Genomic DNA, 18,987 nt, shown 5'->3' with positions numbered 1-18,987 from the left:
GTGACTAGTCTAAGAGGCACATTGTTTCATTATACGATCAAGCCCTACATTTTGGTAGGTTTTTGCCTTTCAAATGAACTTGAGCAATGGCTGAATACAGATGGAATTCTTAGAGGATTTCTGCTCTTGGGAGGCCTGTGGAGAACTTCCTGGAAGCAGCCCATTGTGATGCCAGGAACGCTCCCGAGGCTGGGGCAGCAGAATTTATTCAATAGCCCTGGTGGTGAGGCAGCTTTACAGGCATTGTCCTATTTGATCCCATGAAAATCCCCTGGGGTAGTTCTCTTCTCTTTATTTGACAGTTAAGAAAAATGAGGCTCAGGTTGAGTGAAAATCCAAGGTCACAGGCACAAAAGGTGGTGCCAGCTTATCAGCACCACACTCTCCCGAGTGAGCCACGGGCCGGCCCAGTGGTGCCAGCTTAGAATCCAGGTCTGTATCAGTCCAAAACCATTTGCTTTCCATTACAGCAGGATGCCTCCGAGGGCTCTTGCAGTATCCTGCGAAGAGCATGAGGAGAACCATCTCTGTGCTGTTAACGCCACGGTCTTTGGCAACTTTGCCTGTGTTATCTCTATGATGGTGAGGAACATGCAGTGTCCCCCACCACCCTGGTAAGTGGTGTCCTGTGGAAGTATCTATTCCAATTACAGGTGTATCTTTCCTCATAATGATAGTTATCAAAGACTCCTATAACACATTCTGTTCTCAGAGCTCCCTACTCTGAGTACTCCAGAATGGAAGAGGACTCTCCTAGCCTTCGCCGTTGTGTGTATAGTTAGGATTTATATAATAATACCAGATGAGGGAAATCGCTTCAAGGGTTCCTGATGTTCTGACTGAGGGATTATTTTGGGAGAGAGGGGCCCCTGCTCTGGAAGATATAGATACATATACGCACATACCTTTGCCACTTTGTATTTGCCAATAGCATCCGGGTAAACGTCAACAAACTGAGAAGAGATTAATACATATAAAACAAACCTGAAGATTTTTCTAGGTGTTCCTACCTGAGGCGCATAGTGGTGGCAAGCCCACCAAGAGGCTCCTTTCCTAGAAATTAAATATGTCCAATTTTGGTTCATTCAAAAGGTACTTTTGGAGGCCTCTGCCATGGAAGACACATTCAAGAGGGTCCTGTAACAAGCCGTTTATGAAATATGCTAACTGCAATTCAGTGACAGAAGGTGCAGCAGTGACCAGAGCCCTGGGAATGGCTATTGGGCTACTGATTCTGAGTGCAAAAATTACATTTCTCAAGAAAACAATATAAATTTGGTGAAAAAACATACTTGGATTACTGTTACCATGAGAGGTGTTTCATTTGGCAAGAATCAAGAAGCCTTGAACTAGGGCTTAATCTCAGGAGTACCTTTAACTGCAGAGGTTTAACAGAACTTTGTTAAATCTGCTGGGAACTGTCAGCCCAGACCCAGAACCTGTGTTTGGATGCTAGCTCTGGCCTACTAGGTCACTCGTGTCACACTTCTTTATGTTTGGGAAAGAACAGATGCCCCTTGACCTCTAATTGCCTACCACATAACAGAGGTGATATACATATATATATGCTAATATGTTAATTAAGGTCTCATATATATGTGTGTGTATGTGTGTGTATATGTGTGTGTGTATATATATATATATATATATATACTTAGATATACTTTTGAGATCTCACAGTCATGAGACCAAAGAGGTTCTGTTCAAAATTCTATATCCTATTTTACTGAAATTTTCACATTATATAAAACCAAGTAGTAGACTGACTATTAGCAAATTATTCAATATGCTCCAGTGCAGTCATCTTAGGTACAAAGGCTGCTGAAAGCATACAGTTTAAGATTGATCTCAACAGTTTACCACAAGGGTAACTCAAATTCCAGGAAATGCACTGTTTGGACACAGAAACCAACAAAGAACAACAAAATTTGAGCAAGAATCTTTTACTACATTAAAAACAACTAAACAGAACATGTCCTACTTCTCATATTCTGTTAGTAAAGGAACTTTGAAGAGTCAACACTTTATGAGACTCCAAAGAATAGAAACTCTCACAAGGGGCCCTAGAGGTCCCCTTACATGCAGAGAAAGTCTGTGGACAGAACCATTTTCTAGGTTATGCTGCTTCTAGAAACCAGTGGGAGACACCAGGGCCCCAGTGCACACACATTCCCATGACAATGTATCACAAAAGTAATGACAGACTTGTCCAATTGCTTCCAGACCCTAACTCTGATTTGCTTCACTACTCATTTTTATGACAGACAACATATTCCAAGCCTGTAATCTCTTGGATTCTCCCCTCGGTCCTGTCTTTGGTAGGGGCAAGGACTACAAGCCTCTTTCTGGATGGAAAGACAGAGAAGTGGAAGGAGTTTCTCTGGGGTGTTTCCATCAATTCCAGCCCTGGCTCTGCCTCAGCCACTTCAAGTGCACCCCTCGGCCGCCTCTGAAGACACACCATAACCACACAATCCCCTTCCAGGCCACACTGCAGGGGTAGGGGTGAGAAAAACAGAGAGAATGCTGAAGTCAGCTGCCTGAGAGTGCCTGAGTCAGCATCTTCAAAAGCAGAGCAGTGGTTGGGAAACAGCCTTCTCTCCCACAAAAACCCCAAGTATAACAGCAACCCAAGAGCTCAAAACCAATGTGCACAATTCCAGTGGGGGCCTTAAGCTGACCACGGGTGCCAAGGAATCAAGGGCTGGAGTGCTCCCCACCCATTCATAGCTGCCCCCTGAAAGAGCCGTAGGGTTTGAGAGACCAGGAGTTGCTGGGAGCCTCAATGTTGTGCAAGGAGCCACTGCATGAACGTGGGTTATCAAGTCCTGCCTGGAGCTGGGCTCAGTTTTAAGTCTTTCCTAAATTATCAAATACAACAATGACCTCATCCAGAAACTAATTTTTCCAGGAAGACTTGGACAGCTTCACGTTTCAACTAGCTGTTGCTTTTAAATTGAAGAGGTGGAGGAGGCTAGTTGGGGCTGCAAGAGAAAGAGGCAAAATGTTCTAATCAATGATATACTAAAGTAATTCAACTTCAAGTGCTTCTTAGGATATATTATATGAAGAAAATTAAGATACAAAATTATATGCACCCATAAATATACACAACACTTAGAAAAAACTTTAGAAGAAAGTTTTTTCTTCCAAAAAAGCCTCTTAAAATGGCCTCTTAAAATATGAGTAATGAAATTACAGACAGTTATTAAAAAAATTTATTTCTATTCTTCAGAATATTCTAGACCTAACTTCCCTGGATTTTTCAAGTTTTCCTTAATGCATGTGTATGGCTTTTCTGATGAGGGAAAAACAAAAAACATTCCATCTCAGCCATCCCAGGGAAGTAGTGACTTTGGAGCATGGCTCATCTGGGAGCTTCCAGGACTTGGCGAACTCCTGGTTTCTCTGCCCCATGACATGTGAGTTACCCAATACCACAGAATTGTACAGGGTGAAGGGAAGAGCAAGAGAAAGAGCCCCGGGGGCTTTTGGATATGAGGTCTGGTAGAATTCTGAAATGCAAGGTTAACTGAGGAGAACTGTGGGTTCTGGTGGTTGAACAAAAAAGCTGTGGGTTCACTGAGTGACAGAATATTCCTGTTTCCCAAAGGACGAGTTTTCCCTACTGAAGCCCACTCAGGCCTCGTCTCCCACTCACCCTGCACCTCCCAGGCTCTGTGCTCTACTCAGAGAAATGGCACGTCTTAGCGGAGGACAGATAAGGAGGCCCCTGCAGGTACTGCCCTGTTCCCCACCGAGTGCCAGGCCAGACCTGTCTTCTCCTTCAATTTTCAACCTAACACAGGAATAAGTGGTGGTGGCCCATCTTTAGAGATGGGAAAACCAAAAGTCCAAGACAACTGAGGTTGCAGGCTAATAAATTGTGGAGATGGAGTTTGCACATGTCATCTGACTTGGAAGCCCTTGCTCCCAGGCAACATGGGCACAAGCAGTCCTCTGGAGCAAAGTGATCAGAGGCTTATTTCTGGCTCTGGAAGGGAAAGGAGGGACAGTTCTGTGACGTTTGCTAACACCTCTTTAAAAGAAAAACCTTGGTATAAATTGATTACGGACACTGCTGGGCTTCTTGGAGCTTCTGTTGTGGCTGCTAAGGGGAACAGAAACTACATCCTGCCATGTTGCAGTCCCTTAGGCTAGCCTGGGGACTCACAGGGGAAGGCCCCTCCCACACACCAGGCACCAGCTGCAGCTCCCAGAGGGTGTGGCACTGACTTGTAAGGGAACCAGCACTGGGCGAGTCCTCCTTTTGTGCCAGGCAATGTGCTAGGTGCTTTACACATGTTCTCTTACTCCTCACAACAACTCTACACCCAAAGTCCCACAAGCAGCATCTGCAGTCATGGGATTTAGGCTCAGGCCTGCCTGTTACTGAGCCCATGCTTTTTTATGCCAACTCAGAACCAGCCAGCCAATACCAATCTATCATCACTTAGTTCCATGTTTGGTACATCAAATCCTAATTTTTCCAACTAATTTTCTCTCCTATGACATTCATGTATCCTGTACTTTCTGGGGTGATTGCAATTTTGACTACTGTGGCCCCCCAGCACCATGAATGTACTCATGCTTGTCTCACAGGAAGGTCTGCTCCAGCAAGCCTCTCTTGCTAACCCATGTTCACACAACTCTCAACACTTGCTTGTCACCTGGGGGGCGGCTGCTCCTCCCACAGTGACACATTGTTCACATGTTCCCACCTGCTCACATGCACCTCATCTTCCCAGGTAATCCCTGAGTTCCTTTCAAATCCACCCTTCCCACTTGGAAGACCAATCTCAAGGAGGGAATTCTAGAAACTGCAGAATGAATGATTTGTAGAAGAAACTACAGCCCTGCCTAAAATTGTTCTGCTCATTATCTTTGCAGGTGGCATGGTGTTGGATGGAATAGGCCTTTTGAGACACAATTTTAAAATATCTCATCAGAATGCAACTCCAGAATGGAAACTGCCAACTTGTAATTTAACTGTACTTAATGTAAAGTCCTGTGCTTGGATTTGAAAAACTAACTGCTCAAACACAACGCAATAAAAACTTGGCTTGGCCATTGTTCATTCAAAAAGTTAAAAACCTCAAATGTTTGATAGTAAAATTAAAGAGTGTAATGTGACTATTTAACAGAAAAGTGAATGTATCATTGGGATGTACCAGTGCAAGTGCAGCATCCAGATCAAGGGAAGCAAATGCTTGGCTGACTCTGGCATTGTCTAGAATGACAACATGCTCAATTCTGTGACATACACTTAACAAGTGATCCAGCCCTCAGAGCAGGAAGAGACTTAGGGTGTCTAGCCTGGATAAGAAGAGAGAACAGAGAAACACAAAGAAGCTTTTAGATGTTTGACAGGTTGTCATGTAGGAGAGGGACTCTAGAGTGTGAACCACTGGGTGGAAGTTACTGAGAAACAAGCTTCTGTTCAACATAAAGAGGAACTTCTAAACTATGCAGGTGACAGGTGGAATAATGGCCCCCAAAGATGTCCATGTCCTAATCCCTGGAACACATGACTATCCCACCTTCCATGGTAACAGGAACTTTGCAGATGTGATTAAGATCCTTGGGAAGGGAAGATTTTCCTGGGTTATCCTTGTGGGCCCAATGTAATCACAAGGGTCCGTATAAGAGGGAGCATCCGAGAAAGAGAGATGGCAACAGAAGCAGAGGTCAGAGTCAGAGAAAGATCTGAGGATGTTGCACGGCTGGCTTTGAAAATAGAGGAGGGAGCCACAAGCCAAAGAACACGCATGGGCAGCCTCTAGAAGCTGGAAAAGGTGAGGAAAAGGATTTTCTCCTAGAGCTTCTAGAAGGAATACAACCTTGCTGATACTTTGATTTTGGCCAAATAAGATCCATTTCAGACTTCTGGTCTTCAGAGCTGTGATGGGATAAATTTGTACTGTTTTAAGCCACTAAGTTTGTGTTGATCTGTTAGAGCAGCAGTAAGGGACGGATATAGTTTCTAACAAGGGGGTGGCTATTACCAGCCCCAACGAGCTCTCTGTCCTGGGAGGCGGTCAAGAAGAGGCTGAACACTTCCACCTGTCAGGAATGCCATGCAGGTGAGTCCCGCGTTAATCGGGAGGTTAATGGCCCACGGGGAGACCCCCAACTCTGAGAGTCCTCATGATATGGCAGTCCTTCTCCTGCCCTTGAAATTGACATGTTGGTCCCTACCACCATGACTGTGGTGGGCAAAGCTTGTCCCTGGTCTTCTGGGACAGCCGTGGTTGTGACACTTTCCACCACCACCCTGAGGAAAAGACAGGCTCTGGGGAGATGTCCTAACAGCACCTGGGCCTGGGTCTGGCTCATGGCAAGAGTGCTTGCCAGGGACACATACCTGAGCAGAGGACTCCCTTGTTCCTGGCACAGGAGAAGTTGTCACACTCACAGAAAGGCCCGTAGATCTTGCCGAACTCGCTCTCAAAGCAGGAGCACTGGTTGCAGCTGCACTGGCCACGCCCGCTGCACAGAGGCTTGCCCTCTGCCTCCCGGCACAGGTTCTGGTACACGCTCTGGTTCTCCCCCTCCTGGCACTCACACCTGGTGCCCAGGTGGCTGGGGTTGCACTCGCACAAGCCGCAGACGTAAGTGCCATTCCCACTGCACCTGGCACTGTTGGGCTCCAGCCCCGCACTGCAGCCACATGTGCAGTTGTAGGCAACCCCCACCTGCAGGCTGTCCCGGAATCCCACCGGCCTCAGGGCAAACGCATGCTCCGTGTGCCTGCCAGGGCAGCTTCTGGCCTCCACCGACACCTCAAAGGACGCCTGGGCAGAAGGAAGAGAGGAAACATGGTGGCCACAGTGAGGCAGGGCCTCCTTATCACCCAGGGACCACCAAGCACAGCTCCCCTGAGACCCTCGGTGGAGAGCTGCGGCCAACTCCAGCCCTCTCCAGGCGCACGGCTAGAGCCACTGCGTGGCCCAAGCTGGAGGAGACCTCAGAATCACATGGTTGTGCACTTTATGGAGAAGAGAATATTCAGGTGTGCTAACATTTGACATGCATTGTGCTTGGTTCTTTAACATCCATTAATGACCTCTTCTCCTCCTCACGACCCTAAGGAAATGGTTTCTACAGAAAGGTACAAGAATCCACTCAAGTTCACACAGTCCTTGTTCTCCCCTTTCTTTTCACTTCTATTCTATCCTCTCCCACCCCACTGCAGTGCACCTCTCCCCCGCCCATTTTAAGTCATTCATTCAACAGATATTTTCTGGGCACTGCTCTGTGTCAGGTGCCGGGGTGGTGAGTGCCGCCCGCCCCTCTGTGGAGAGGGTCCCTTCCCACTGGAGAAGGGATAAGCTGACCCTTGAGGGCTCGTTGCAGACACACCTGCAGCCCCCGTGGCTTCTGTGGGTGGTTCTCACAGATGCGTCCTTCACGATCAGCCACAGCCCTGAGGTCTTATGCAACAGTCATCACCTGATGAGATGCACCATGCAGGTGGACATTTTTTTCTTTTGAAACAAAACCTGTTAGGAAGTGTTTCCAACTCTGGAGCTTCTCATGGGTTGCCGTGGAAACAGGCAGCAAGGTGGACCTGGCTGGGTGGCAGATGGTGGTGCGGGAGAGACGCCCGCCAGCCACCCACAGGGCTGGGATGTGAGGAAAGCGAGGATGACGAAAAACAGTGCGACACCCCCCCCCCAACACTCCACTGGAGAAAAGAGCCACATGGGGGCCGAGCCACCCAGCAGGGCCCCGGGAGCAGGGCACTGTAAGTCCCACGGAAATGCAGACAGATGCTGCCCGCCTGAGGAAGCGCCGTCGCTAGTGCTTCTCCCAGAGTGGGGCAGAGCCCCTTCAGACAGGCTGGCCCACGCCACAGACCGACTCACTGCCTCTGGGCCCAGATGTCTCTTTTTTCAAAGGGTTCCTCAGATCACTCTGAAGCTCAGAATGGGTTAGGAACCACTTTTAGTTATTACTATTCTTAATTCTATTATTTCGGTTGGAATAAAGCTAGTTTTTTAAAGTCATTAATACTTTACTGGGCACTTTTCAGGTAATAATGTTTATTTTTTGAGAACACTGGAAATATGTTTCTATAGATCGCTATCACTTTGAGATCTTTACTACTTTCAAAAGGCCTCCCCCTCAGATTCTGTGACATCTAGGGACACCCTGCATGGGGTGGGGACATGGGGTACTGAACAGGAGGACAGACCCAGCAATCTAAGTCCTGGAGAAACCCTGCTCGGCAGCAAGAGGACTTGACAACAGACACCCAAGACTCAGCTGGAGGCTCAGCAGGAGAGGCTTTTGGACAGTTAAGCTGAGGACAGTGACCAGGAGCCCAGGGGAAGAAGACACTGGGGGGAACCGAGCCAGCTGCAGACAGTCTGGACAAGCCCCCACTCACCCTCCATCTCTGTGTGGGTGGAGGAGAAGGCAAAGGAGAGAGATTGACAAAAGCAAGTTCACGGATAAGTTCCAAGGCCTTGAGGTACAGGGAGGCTCTCAAGGTAAGGAAACAAGATGGGGATGCACCTGGGCACTGGGTTGTGCTAATGTCAACACTAATGGTTACCAGTTGCCGAATGCCTACTATGCACAGGCACTGTGCTGGGCATTTCCACAAGCATCTCTTCTACACACCCTAGAAAGAAGTGTCCTTATTTTACCATGGAGAAAAAGGGGTTGGTGGGATCCATGAACTCGGCCATGGTCACACAGCCGGTGGGGGGTGGGCCAGGCTTAGAACTCAACACATCACCTCCTGGAAGCGGGTGACAAGGTAGACACCCAGTGTTCAGATCTGGGTGCACAGGGAGAGCCGGCCTGACTTACTTCAAGGACCATGTGATGGTGACTCCCAAAGTGGTGGCCAAATACTTCTCCAAACCTTCCTGCCTTGGGCTGGGAATGATCTGAGCCTGCAGCTGGGAAGGGATGGAGGCTGAGCCTGACCAAAGGCACCCATGGGGCCATCAGGAATGTAGAGGCCTTCGAGAGGCCAACACCGTCCTCACTTCTGAGGCCCAGAGAGAAACAGTGACTTGCTGGAAGCTACCACCTCTTAGGGATACAACTTGCTGGATTTGTTTAACGAAAAGCTTTGCCCCACAAAGGCCTCTGTGCGTCAGAAATGGAATAAACTACAAAAGAATACTTGGACCAAGAGCCAAAGGCATTTAATTATCAAAAGACTGTGGGGAGTGTCCATCCCCCATGGAAACCTGCCCGTGTCAAGGGATAAAGTAAGGAAAGAGGGAGTTAAATCTCCTGAGTCTTGCTGGTGTGTCTGTGTTTGCCTGGGAGCAAGTGAAGAGGTTAGGGAGCCCCTGGGTCAGGGCTGGCACCCGGATCACCAGGACGTAGAGATGCTCAGGCACCGCCTGCCTGGCCAGGCAAGCAAGCAAGTCCCGGCGGCCTTCCCCAGCTGAGGCCTCGGTCCAGTCCAGCTGTATCTGTCTGGCCCCATGCGGCCTGGCATGCAGCCGTTCCCTGATACCCAGACAACGGCTCTATTTCAGCCACTGGGTCTCGGCTCCTGCTGGGCCCAAGAATGCTATAAAAAGCACTTTGGGAACAAGTAATTCTGCTCACTTACCCCTCCTTTCAGAGAGTCCATTTTCCCTACTGGATTAGGAGAGGATCCAGAGAGGCTGGAAGGTAACTGGACTGAGGCTTCCTGCTTCTCTGCCCTGATTACTGAGGACTCCGACTGACCCCGAGTACTCCCCAGCTCCTGAGGCTTTCCATTTCCCTGTTCAAAGATTCCAGAGAAAGGTCCCAGACACAGCACCCCTCCTGCCCAGTCTTATTATACCCTCATTGGGATGTCCCTGGTTCCCCTGAAGGGCTGTGGGCCCCCTGCCCCAAACCCACAAAACCCAAGGCTGTGCAGATGCCAAATCCACTCAGATGTCAACGAAACAAAGAGCTGGGATGGGCACAGGGTACAGAGCCACAGAGGAGTGGACAGGAGCAGGGAGTGCCATGGGAAGCCCGTGACAGGGGCTCACTGAGTCCTTTGTACTGGGCATTAGCCTAGCTGCACAGCCAGCCACTTGCATACTGATTTGTCAAAGGCAGTAACTGAGAAAGCCAAGTCCTGGTGGTTGGGACTATTCCATCAGCCCTCACCGGTGTTAGGACCAGGGGAGGAAAATTAGGGAAACAAGTAAAATCACTGGAGAACAGAGCCTCATTGGATTTGAGGCTTTCAAGGTTTTATTTAAGAAGAATTTCTCTTTGAAGACATCCTTTTCCCTCACCCCCTACCCCCTCACCTGCTTCTTGCTAGATGGATGTCTTAACCTAGAGAACACAGGGTAGTCACAGAACCACTGCCTCTGGTTGGACGTGACCACAGAGCTGCTGCCTGCCCTCCACCACCCAGCAGGAAGCTGTAATTACAAGGAAGTGAGAGCCACCTGGCTGCCACTTAACCCAGCTGTCCCAAGGCTGCCTAGTCATGGGCTGTGTCCTCATCCATGGGACAGATCCTGAGACACTGGATGGCATGAACCTTGCCTGCTTTTCCTAATTGCTCTTCTCCAGGCGAGTCCCTAGCCCTTCTGCTGTGCCCCACACTCTTGCTTACACCCGAGCCATTCTCTGACTTGTCCATAGCCCTCCCAACTTGTCACACCAAAGAATGGAACCCATCCACCAAGTAATGGCCAAACCCCTTAGCTTGGCATGTGTGCCTACCAGTGTGACCCGAGCCAGCCCCTCTCCCCTCAGTCCCCAACCCCCTCCTTTGACCACCATGGCCATCACCCTCTGCTGCCTTATTACCCTTGCAAACGGGTGATGCTTTCACCAGAGCAGACTCACCTTGCTGCTCTGCACAGGCCATGCCCATAATTGGACCACCCCACCCTCCCTTCCTATGTCTGGAAATCTCCTACTCATGCTCCGACCTCAGCTCAAGCAGCACCCCTCTGCGATGCCAGGCCCTTCTCCCTGGACTCCCACAGTGCCATGCCCAGCTGTTATCAGGGTGCTCGTCACCCTCCATGGGGCTGACTCATTTGCATGTTTATTTCTTCCACCACACTCTGAACCCCTGACCTGTCTGCTTCCTTCTTACACTCTGAGTGAAAACAGTATTTGGCATATAAATACTTATTGAACATGAGTGGATTTCAACACAGTCACTGGCAAGTTCTGAAATCTATGTCCTTGGGACCAATGTCCAGAGGGAAATACCCACATGCTCGTAGCACAGCTGGTTACTGAGGCCCAACTGGAAACTCTTTGGAGAAAGGCAGTTACACCTGAGAGGAGGGATGGAAAGTTTCTCTTCTTGGGCCAGGGTTAAGAAAATCAGACTTGGCTGGCCAGTTAGCTCAGTTGGTTAAAGTGCAGTCAGTTGGTTAGAGACTAAGGTCAAGGGTGCAGATCTCTGTACCAGCCAGCTGACCCCCCAAAAAGAAAATCAGACTGGTCCCAGCTGGAAGTGTATCCCTTCTGTCTCAGGGCTCAGGGGAAGTGACAGACCCCTCTCCTTCATCATAAAGGTGTTGTGGAAAAGCCCCCCGCTGCCCCCGCCACCAGGTCTGGTTCTGTGGGGGTGTGACTGTGGAGCTACATGCCATCCCTGCCCACTGAAGGCCTGTGCTTATGTAATGCTCTGCTGCTGCTGCTGTCTTGAAATTCTTAATAATTTTTGAGCATGGACCCATGAACTATGTAGCCAGTTCTGTGCCCCTGCCTCAGAGGCCCTCATGGCCTGTGTGGACCTTGTGAGCAGCATCCTGTCCATCTCTGACAAGCAGAGTGGCCACTGCTCTGTGCCAGCCTGTCTTCCTCCACAGAAAACAAATATCCCAAGGCCCTTGCATAGAGCCCCTGGCCATGTGACTGTGGTCCTTGGACAGCAAGACATAGCACTGGGCCAATGAGAAGAAGCGAGCCAGCAAGGGAGGCTTGCCCGAGGGCCCGCTGCTGCTGGGACAGGCTACAGCCCATCAGATCCCAGAGGAAGAGCTGTGGTCGGTGTGGGGAGAAGCACCCTTCTCCTTTACTACTATTTCAAATGCTCTAAAATCATCCTGCTATAGTAGAGATTTTTTTACTTTTGTGAAAAATTGCCATTTAAAATCTTTTCCTGATTTCTGGACAATGTCTCCCTATCTTTCTGAGGTATCTCAGCAAAAACCAAAATGTGTACACTGGAGCCTGCACACAAGGGCAACGACATCTGCGTCCGCTTCTTTGAAGCTTTCACTTCTGAAGCACAGAGACGAGGAGAAAGCGTGGGCTGCGGCATCGGGGCTGCGGGTGCGCGCTGCCAGTGGGACTTCTGGGGAGGTTTTTGGGCCCCAGTTTGAACTTCAGTTTTGGGCATGTAAAATGGGGAAGTAACAGCTACCTTACAAAGCTGCTGTAGGAAGCAGAGAAAGTAGCCATCAGGCCCCTACCACAGTACCGGGAGCATCAAATGGTAACTAACATGACTCCCTCTGTAACAGGCAGGCAATGACTGGCAAGTGACTCGGTTCGGAGTGGAATGACTATGGTTTGGGTGGTGAGTCCACCGCTTACTAGCTGGGTAAGCTCGGGCAGGCCCCTCACACCCCCAAGTCTCAGGCAGCCCATCGGCAGTGAGCATAGCGCTGGGCTCCCCACCTAAGCCGCAGGCTGTGTAGACCACATGTGATAAAAGCGCTCAGTAAACTGTGTTCTCCCTGAGGAGGCTCCTGTTCATCATCACATCTTGTTCTGATACGAGTCCTTTGAGATGGGTATGGCAGGAGCGAATCATGGGCACCAAGAGGCCACGTAAGGGTGGTGTGGGGGGGCTGGCTTCAGAACCAGAAAGCCCTGGCTTTGAACTTGCACTTGGTATTCACTGGATGTGCACCTTGGGCAATTAGTTCTTCTTGCCTCAGTTTTTCTCATCTGTAAACATGAGTCACAATGTCTTCCGTACTGGGAACTAGGCGGGGAACACAGAGCTATTCACACTGCTTACTTTGTTTCCCTCCTTCCCGGGACTAACTGCATTGTCCCCTTGGGTGCCATGAGGAACACCAATAGACTTGTACTGTTTTTCCCTTTTTCACTTAAAGCAGCATAAATTGGCATCGGTTCCTTGCATCCAAAAAGAGTTCCGACTTCATGCTCTTATTGTCAGCAAACATACCAGTTCCTTTGACCTTCCTGGTTTCTAGACAATTCGTTGTGATAGTGGCTTGTCACTTTTCCTCTTGAAAAAAGAAGTGAACACAGAACTCCAGTTGCAGTCCAACCCACACAAAGAAGATTGGAAGCATTATCTCTGGGGTTTCGCAATACTTCTATTAACACAATCTCAATTGGCATTACTTTTTTTTTCTTTTTAAAGCAACACTTTATTCTCACTGAGCCTCTGATCCATTAGAACCTGCCAGATGTTTTTCTTTTACTATCAAACCAACTTTCCCATATCCTATTAATATTCTGAACTAAATATAAGATACTAACCCTGATGATTTCAAGCCAGATCAATTTTGAAAAAATATTTTTAAATCTTGGTTTTCCTGCTTTATGAGATCAACTGTTTTCTCCAGCTTTGTGACCTCGCCACATTTGATAAGCAGGTCTTCCGTGAGTTCAATCCAAACCAACGGTAAAAACAGACAGACAAGAGACACATAAACCGGGGGTGAGAACTTACTGTGTCCCCGATCTTCAGGCCCTCACACTTCCTCTGACCAGGATAGGATACACCATCTTGGCAGGTGGCAGTGAAGAAGAGATTAAGATCCTCAGGCTGATCCCAGACTGACAGCTCCACTTTAGACCGGATACTCTGAAGGAACAGAAAAAATGGAGCCCAACCACTTAGTCAAGGCTACCGCTGGGGTGCTCCCCACACTGGTTTTCTGATGCACAAGTGGCTTCCTCTAACTCAGGAGTTCCACGCCAAGGAAGGAGCCAGTGGGCTTGGTTCCCTGCCTCTCCGTCATCTTTTTTCTTCTCTCCATACCCACACACCCTCTTGCTAGACCTGGCTTGATGTTTCCCTCTGTGAGCTTAGCGAGGTTGATAACGGTCCACCTGCCATTTGCTATTTTTATCTTCTGCAAGGTGCACACTCCATCCCCTGCTCACCTCCTCATCCCCACCCTCAGCTTCAGAGATGCAGTGCCTCAAATCTTGCCATGTGCTCTCCCATCTTTGGGCCTTCATAAGTGCCCAGGATAACGTTCCTTTGCCCAATGGCTCTTTCCTCCTCTCTTCCCCTGGCTGGCTCCTTCGCATCCTTCAAGAGCAGGTCAGTGGGCCCTTTCTCCACGTATCCACCCCCATCATCCTTCTCCCTCACGCCTGTGCTCACCAGGTCAGGTCCACATTCATGAGTCTGAAACTACATTAGGAAGCACAATTTGGGGGTAATGCTATAACACTGCTTTTCATACTTGAAATAAACATTTACTTTTTAAAAAACTACAAAAAAAAAAAAAAAAGAACATTATGAGATAATCCAATCTTATATGTGGATTTTGTTCCCAAGATAGTGAATGAAACAAAAGTCAAGTCAAAATTACCCATCAGAGCAGAAAAAATAAAAGACTGAAAACATCAAGGGTTGGAAAGGATGTGGAGCAACTGGGGCTCTCACTCCTGCTGGTGAGGATGTAAATTGGTACAAACCTTTAGAAAACCATTAGGCACCATCTACTAAAGCTTAGGCCAACCTCAGACCTTTGCATTTACCCTAGGATTATACACAACAGAAATATACATGTCACCAAAAGACATGGACAAGAATCTTCACAGCAACACTGTTTGTAATAGCAGGAATCAGGAAACTACTCAAATGCCTATGCACAGCAGAATAAATTTTTTAAAAAGCGGTATGTTCACAGAGTAGAATACCACCCCATAATGAGAATGAACAAAGTACATACATTGATGAACCTCACAAATATAACACTGCCCGAAAGAAGCCAGACACAAAGGCATACATATTGTATGACTCTATTTATATGAAATGCAGAAGCAAGCAAAACTAATGGTTACCCTCAGGGCACAGAGATTGAAGAGAGCATGACAGGGACTTCTTGGAGCCGGTGATCTGTGTTTTTGACCAGGGTGCTGGATCCTCTGAGATATTTAGTGTGTGGAAAATTTGTGCAATTTTCTATATGTCTGTTAGCTTTAAAAAATGCCCTTGAAAATCTCCGAAGAGATGCCACTTTGGAGACTGAAGCCAAATGAAGTCATTGGCTTACATTTATGGGCCATATTTTACCAAAAATTAAAAATCAAGCATCTTTTTAACACTAAACACACTCAGTATAGCAGGATGTATGTACTCTGAGTGACACACAGAACCTAAGATCAGAGGCCCGTCTCCTTTCTCAGGTGCACTGTAGCGAGCGTGGTCATTGAACAGAACAGCAGGCAGAACTGCCTCTTGCTCTCATGAGTTTTCTTTTTCTCTTTTTTTGCTGAGCATGTAGTGCGAAGCTTGAATAAAAGAAATATGCAGTTTTCCCAACAAATTAACAGTTTGTTAGAAACACTCTGTAAAAAATAGTCTCCCCCTTTGCAGCAAGTTGTCTAAGTGCCTCTACACTCTAAAAATACTATCCCCCTTTTAAATCCACTTCCTCTTGGAAATGCCAGCCTTAACTGGCCAACGGTCACAAAAGTACCACTCAACACACACAGCACTATGCTGCTGAATGTGAGTCATTATTCACAGACCTGTCTTCCCCACTGCACTGCGAATTCCAAGGGCCATATCATATATCTGTCCAGGACTTAGCACAAGCTCTTTCTTGTTGAATGAGTGGACAGATGGCAGGATGGATGTTTCAATAACAGCTATGCTAAGGTACTCAGGCCCAGTAGATGAAACTTAAAATTTATTTTTTTAAGAAATGGTAAATTGTAAAAAATAGATTTTTAACTGTAAATAAGTATGAGGATGAGATAAAAGTTTATCATAAAAGAGCTAGGTGGATTGGAGCTATGTTAAAAAAAAATTATTTGCAAATAGTCATTTGCAATATGGGGTCCTAGGGTTCAGGAGCAAAACATCAGAAGGAAGCATCGGCACCCCCCACCAAAATCTGCCTAAGCTGCTGCCTGGGAGAGTCAGTGGAGGACTGGGTAGAAGGAGGAAGAGCACTCACTGGGGACGTGGACTCCTAGTCTATGAATCATAACTACAATGGGTTAGAAATTGAACCCTATGCTCAACTCAGGCCGTAGACCCCAGAGCCTTGTGTTCTGATCTGGAGGTTGTATTATTCCTGCTCCCCGCAGCATCTCTGAAATCAGAAACTCCTAAGTTGTTACAGGTGGCAGGAACTGTGGAGATGATTCAATTCCAACCTCTCATTTATGGAAGCAGGAAGTGAGGCCAAAGTAAAGGCCCTGTCCAGGGTCACTCAGCTGGCAGAGGCAGGCAGGACCAGAAGCAGGCCTTCTCCACCCCACTTCTGTGCTCCTTCTAATCCCCACTGACTCTCTGACTTTGGCAAATGTGGATCATCAGGTTGTACCCTGGTTGTAAGAGTCAGTCTCCCCGCAGACTATGAGCTGCTGGAAGGCAGGACTGTGTTTTGTACACTGTCTTACTGCCAAGCGGTAGCATGATGCCTGCCACACACTAGACTGTGAGAGCATAGCAGAAGAACAGAACCACAGGTGGTGCAGTTCTTCCTCATGAAGACTCCTGAAATTCAGTGAACTCCTACTACGTTCATCCCTGAAGACAATTCCTTACTCCTCATCGTAGGAAAAGGAAACAATGTCAAGAATGTCAGAAGTTTAAAGGCTATTAAATATTCGGTCAGGCTGGGTCACATCTGCAATTGCTTTAAGTCAGGCCAGCTGTGGAATGGGTGGGAGCAGACTTTATGGCAACAACAAAAAGAGAAACATGTGCTCTGCTGGGGAAAAATACACCACGGCCTCTGATGTCACCCTCTGCATGCAACTCTGGTGGCTTCCAGCTCCTTCTGTTCTTCCCCACTCTGAAAAGAGGCCTTGTGATTTCTTTTGGAGTCCTACCTCCCCTTTCTCAATGGGACACGATGCTGATGTCCTCCGTGTGTGGTCCCAGGGTCCTACCATCAAGCTCTGGAAGAGAACCTCTCACCAGCACCTACCATACAGCAAAGCACCACATCACCAAATGCCCTGGGGAGGACCTGGTTTCTAACAATGAAGAATTTGGCACAGCCAGAAAACATTAATAGTTGATTTCAAACTATGAACGATGTGTACAACAGACCTGATTCTTCAAGACATAAAATTAAACATACCCTTTCCATTCTGCTCTCCTCAGCCTGACAAAATACCATAGCCACTTCATCTGTTACGTATGCTCTAACCAAGATCTTTTCAGAATGTCCCCACAGAGAGTTTGCCAGTCCTCTAGGGGAGGTGAAAGTCAACACCCACACTTAGTCATGTGTTGCATGACTCACGAAATCTACCACAAACTGCTCAGACCATCAGGTGCCAGAGAAATGCAAACAGCTGGGACTGGACCCTGGCCAGATAGAAGAGCAGGTAAAAGGATAACCAGAGTAATGGGAGCCTCTACCACTGGCCAAGCTCACCCCCCACTCCAGAGGCCATGCTAGGCTCAAGTCCAGGACAGTGCAAGGGGTGGAAGCCCAGCCTTGGGCCTTTCTGCTGGCCAGAAAGACAGCAGCAAGTAGGATGGGTACGCTGAAGAACAAACTGTTTTTCCTACTCTCACACATCACTCAAACAACACTTCTGACACCAGATTGGCAGGGAGGTCGGGGGGGGCCCCCCCACACATCAAGCAGTTCTGCATGGACACCAGATGTCCTCTAATTCAATTCAATTCAATCCTGACACTATCTACCAGGAGACAAGGTCAGATCCCACTGATTAAAGGCTCAGTCCCACCCCCTACCCCGAGACACCAATAGGTTGTCATCTATACTTCTGACCAGCCACCTGTAAACTGGGGTTCTCACAGAACTCAGGGAAACACTTCAGTTGCATTTACTGGTATATTAATAAAGGATACAGATGAACAGCTAGATGAAGTAATACACAGGGCAAGGCATGTGGAAGGGGCATGGTGCTTCTGTGCCCTTCCCCGGTGTACCACCCTCCAGGCACCTCCAAGTGTTCAGCAATCCAGAAGCTCTCCAAACCTAGTCCTTTGGGTTTTAATGGAAGCTTCATTGCATAGACATCATTGACTAAATCACTGGCCCCTGGTGATCAACATAATCTTCAGTCCCTCTCCCCTCCCACAATGTCAGGAGTAGGAGGAAAGTCCTAACACTCTAATCATGTGGTTGGTTCTCCTGGTAACCAGCCTCCACCCTGAGGCTACCCAGGAGCCCACCAAGAGCTGCCTCATTAGAACCAAAGATGCTCCTATCACCAAGGAAACTCCAAATGTCTTAGGAATCCTGTGTCAGGAACCAGGATCAAAGCTCAAATATAACAAAAGATTCTCTTAGCACCCCTATCTACTAGGGTTTTAGCAGCTTTATGTCAGAAACTGGGGACAGAGACTGAGACATATAGTTCTTGCTATAGCACAGTATCGCAAGCACCACCCTCAACATGGCTTCAACCAACTAGACTTTGCTCCAAATACCTTGCAGTTTCACATTTCTATGTTTATTTCTTTGAAATCTTGACTGAAGGGAGGGGCGGAAGTAGGGAATCACCAAGGGTCACAACTTTTTAGAGTGATGGACATGTTCAATATCTTAATGGTGGTGATGCTTTTACAGGTGTACACGTGTCAAAACTTATCAGAGTATACACTTTAAATCTGTACAGTTTGTTGTATGTTAATTGTATCTCCATCAAGCTTTCAAAAAAATTCCACTGAATTTGAATAGTTATCGTTAATAGTATTCTAGTAATTGCTCGTTTTTAAAAGACTTGAGTTTCAAATGATCATTCATAAGCTGTATACTTCATTTCATGACATGTTTTCTTACAGGAACCAGTTTAACTCAGGATCAAGCTATAGCACTAGTTCCCACAGTCTCTCAGGGC

At 47.7% G+C, this 18,987-nt stretch overlaps 1 protein-coding gene across 2 annotated transcripts in view; it reads right to left on the bottom strand.

Moving 5' to 3' along the window:
* Window positions 1-18,987, bottom strand: part of ITGB5 (integrin subunit beta 5) — a 105,040-nt gene that overhangs the window by 25,570 nt on the left and 60,483 nt on the right. For both annotated transcript variants that reach the window (XM_063086906.1, XM_063086991.1), the window contains 2 exons: window positions 13,643-13,777; window positions 6,365-6,794 (listed from right to left, as the gene is read on the bottom strand). In XM_063086906.1, the coding sequence (XP_062942976.1) occupies window positions 6,365-6,794; window positions 13,643-13,777 (565 nt within the window). The remainder of the gene's footprint in view (window positions 1-6,364; window positions 6,795-13,642; window positions 13,778-18,987) is intronic.

This window comes from Cynocephalus volans, chromosome 1 (genome assembly GCF_027409185.1).
Source record: "Cynocephalus volans isolate mCynVol1 chromosome 1, mCynVol1.pri, whole genome shotgun sequence".
NCBI classification, from domain to species: Eukaryota; Metazoa; Chordata; class Mammalia; order Dermoptera; family Cynocephalidae; genus Cynocephalus; species Cynocephalus volans.
Note: the sequence above shows the minus strand (reverse complement) of the source record. Positions and strands in the feature narration are given on the sequence as shown.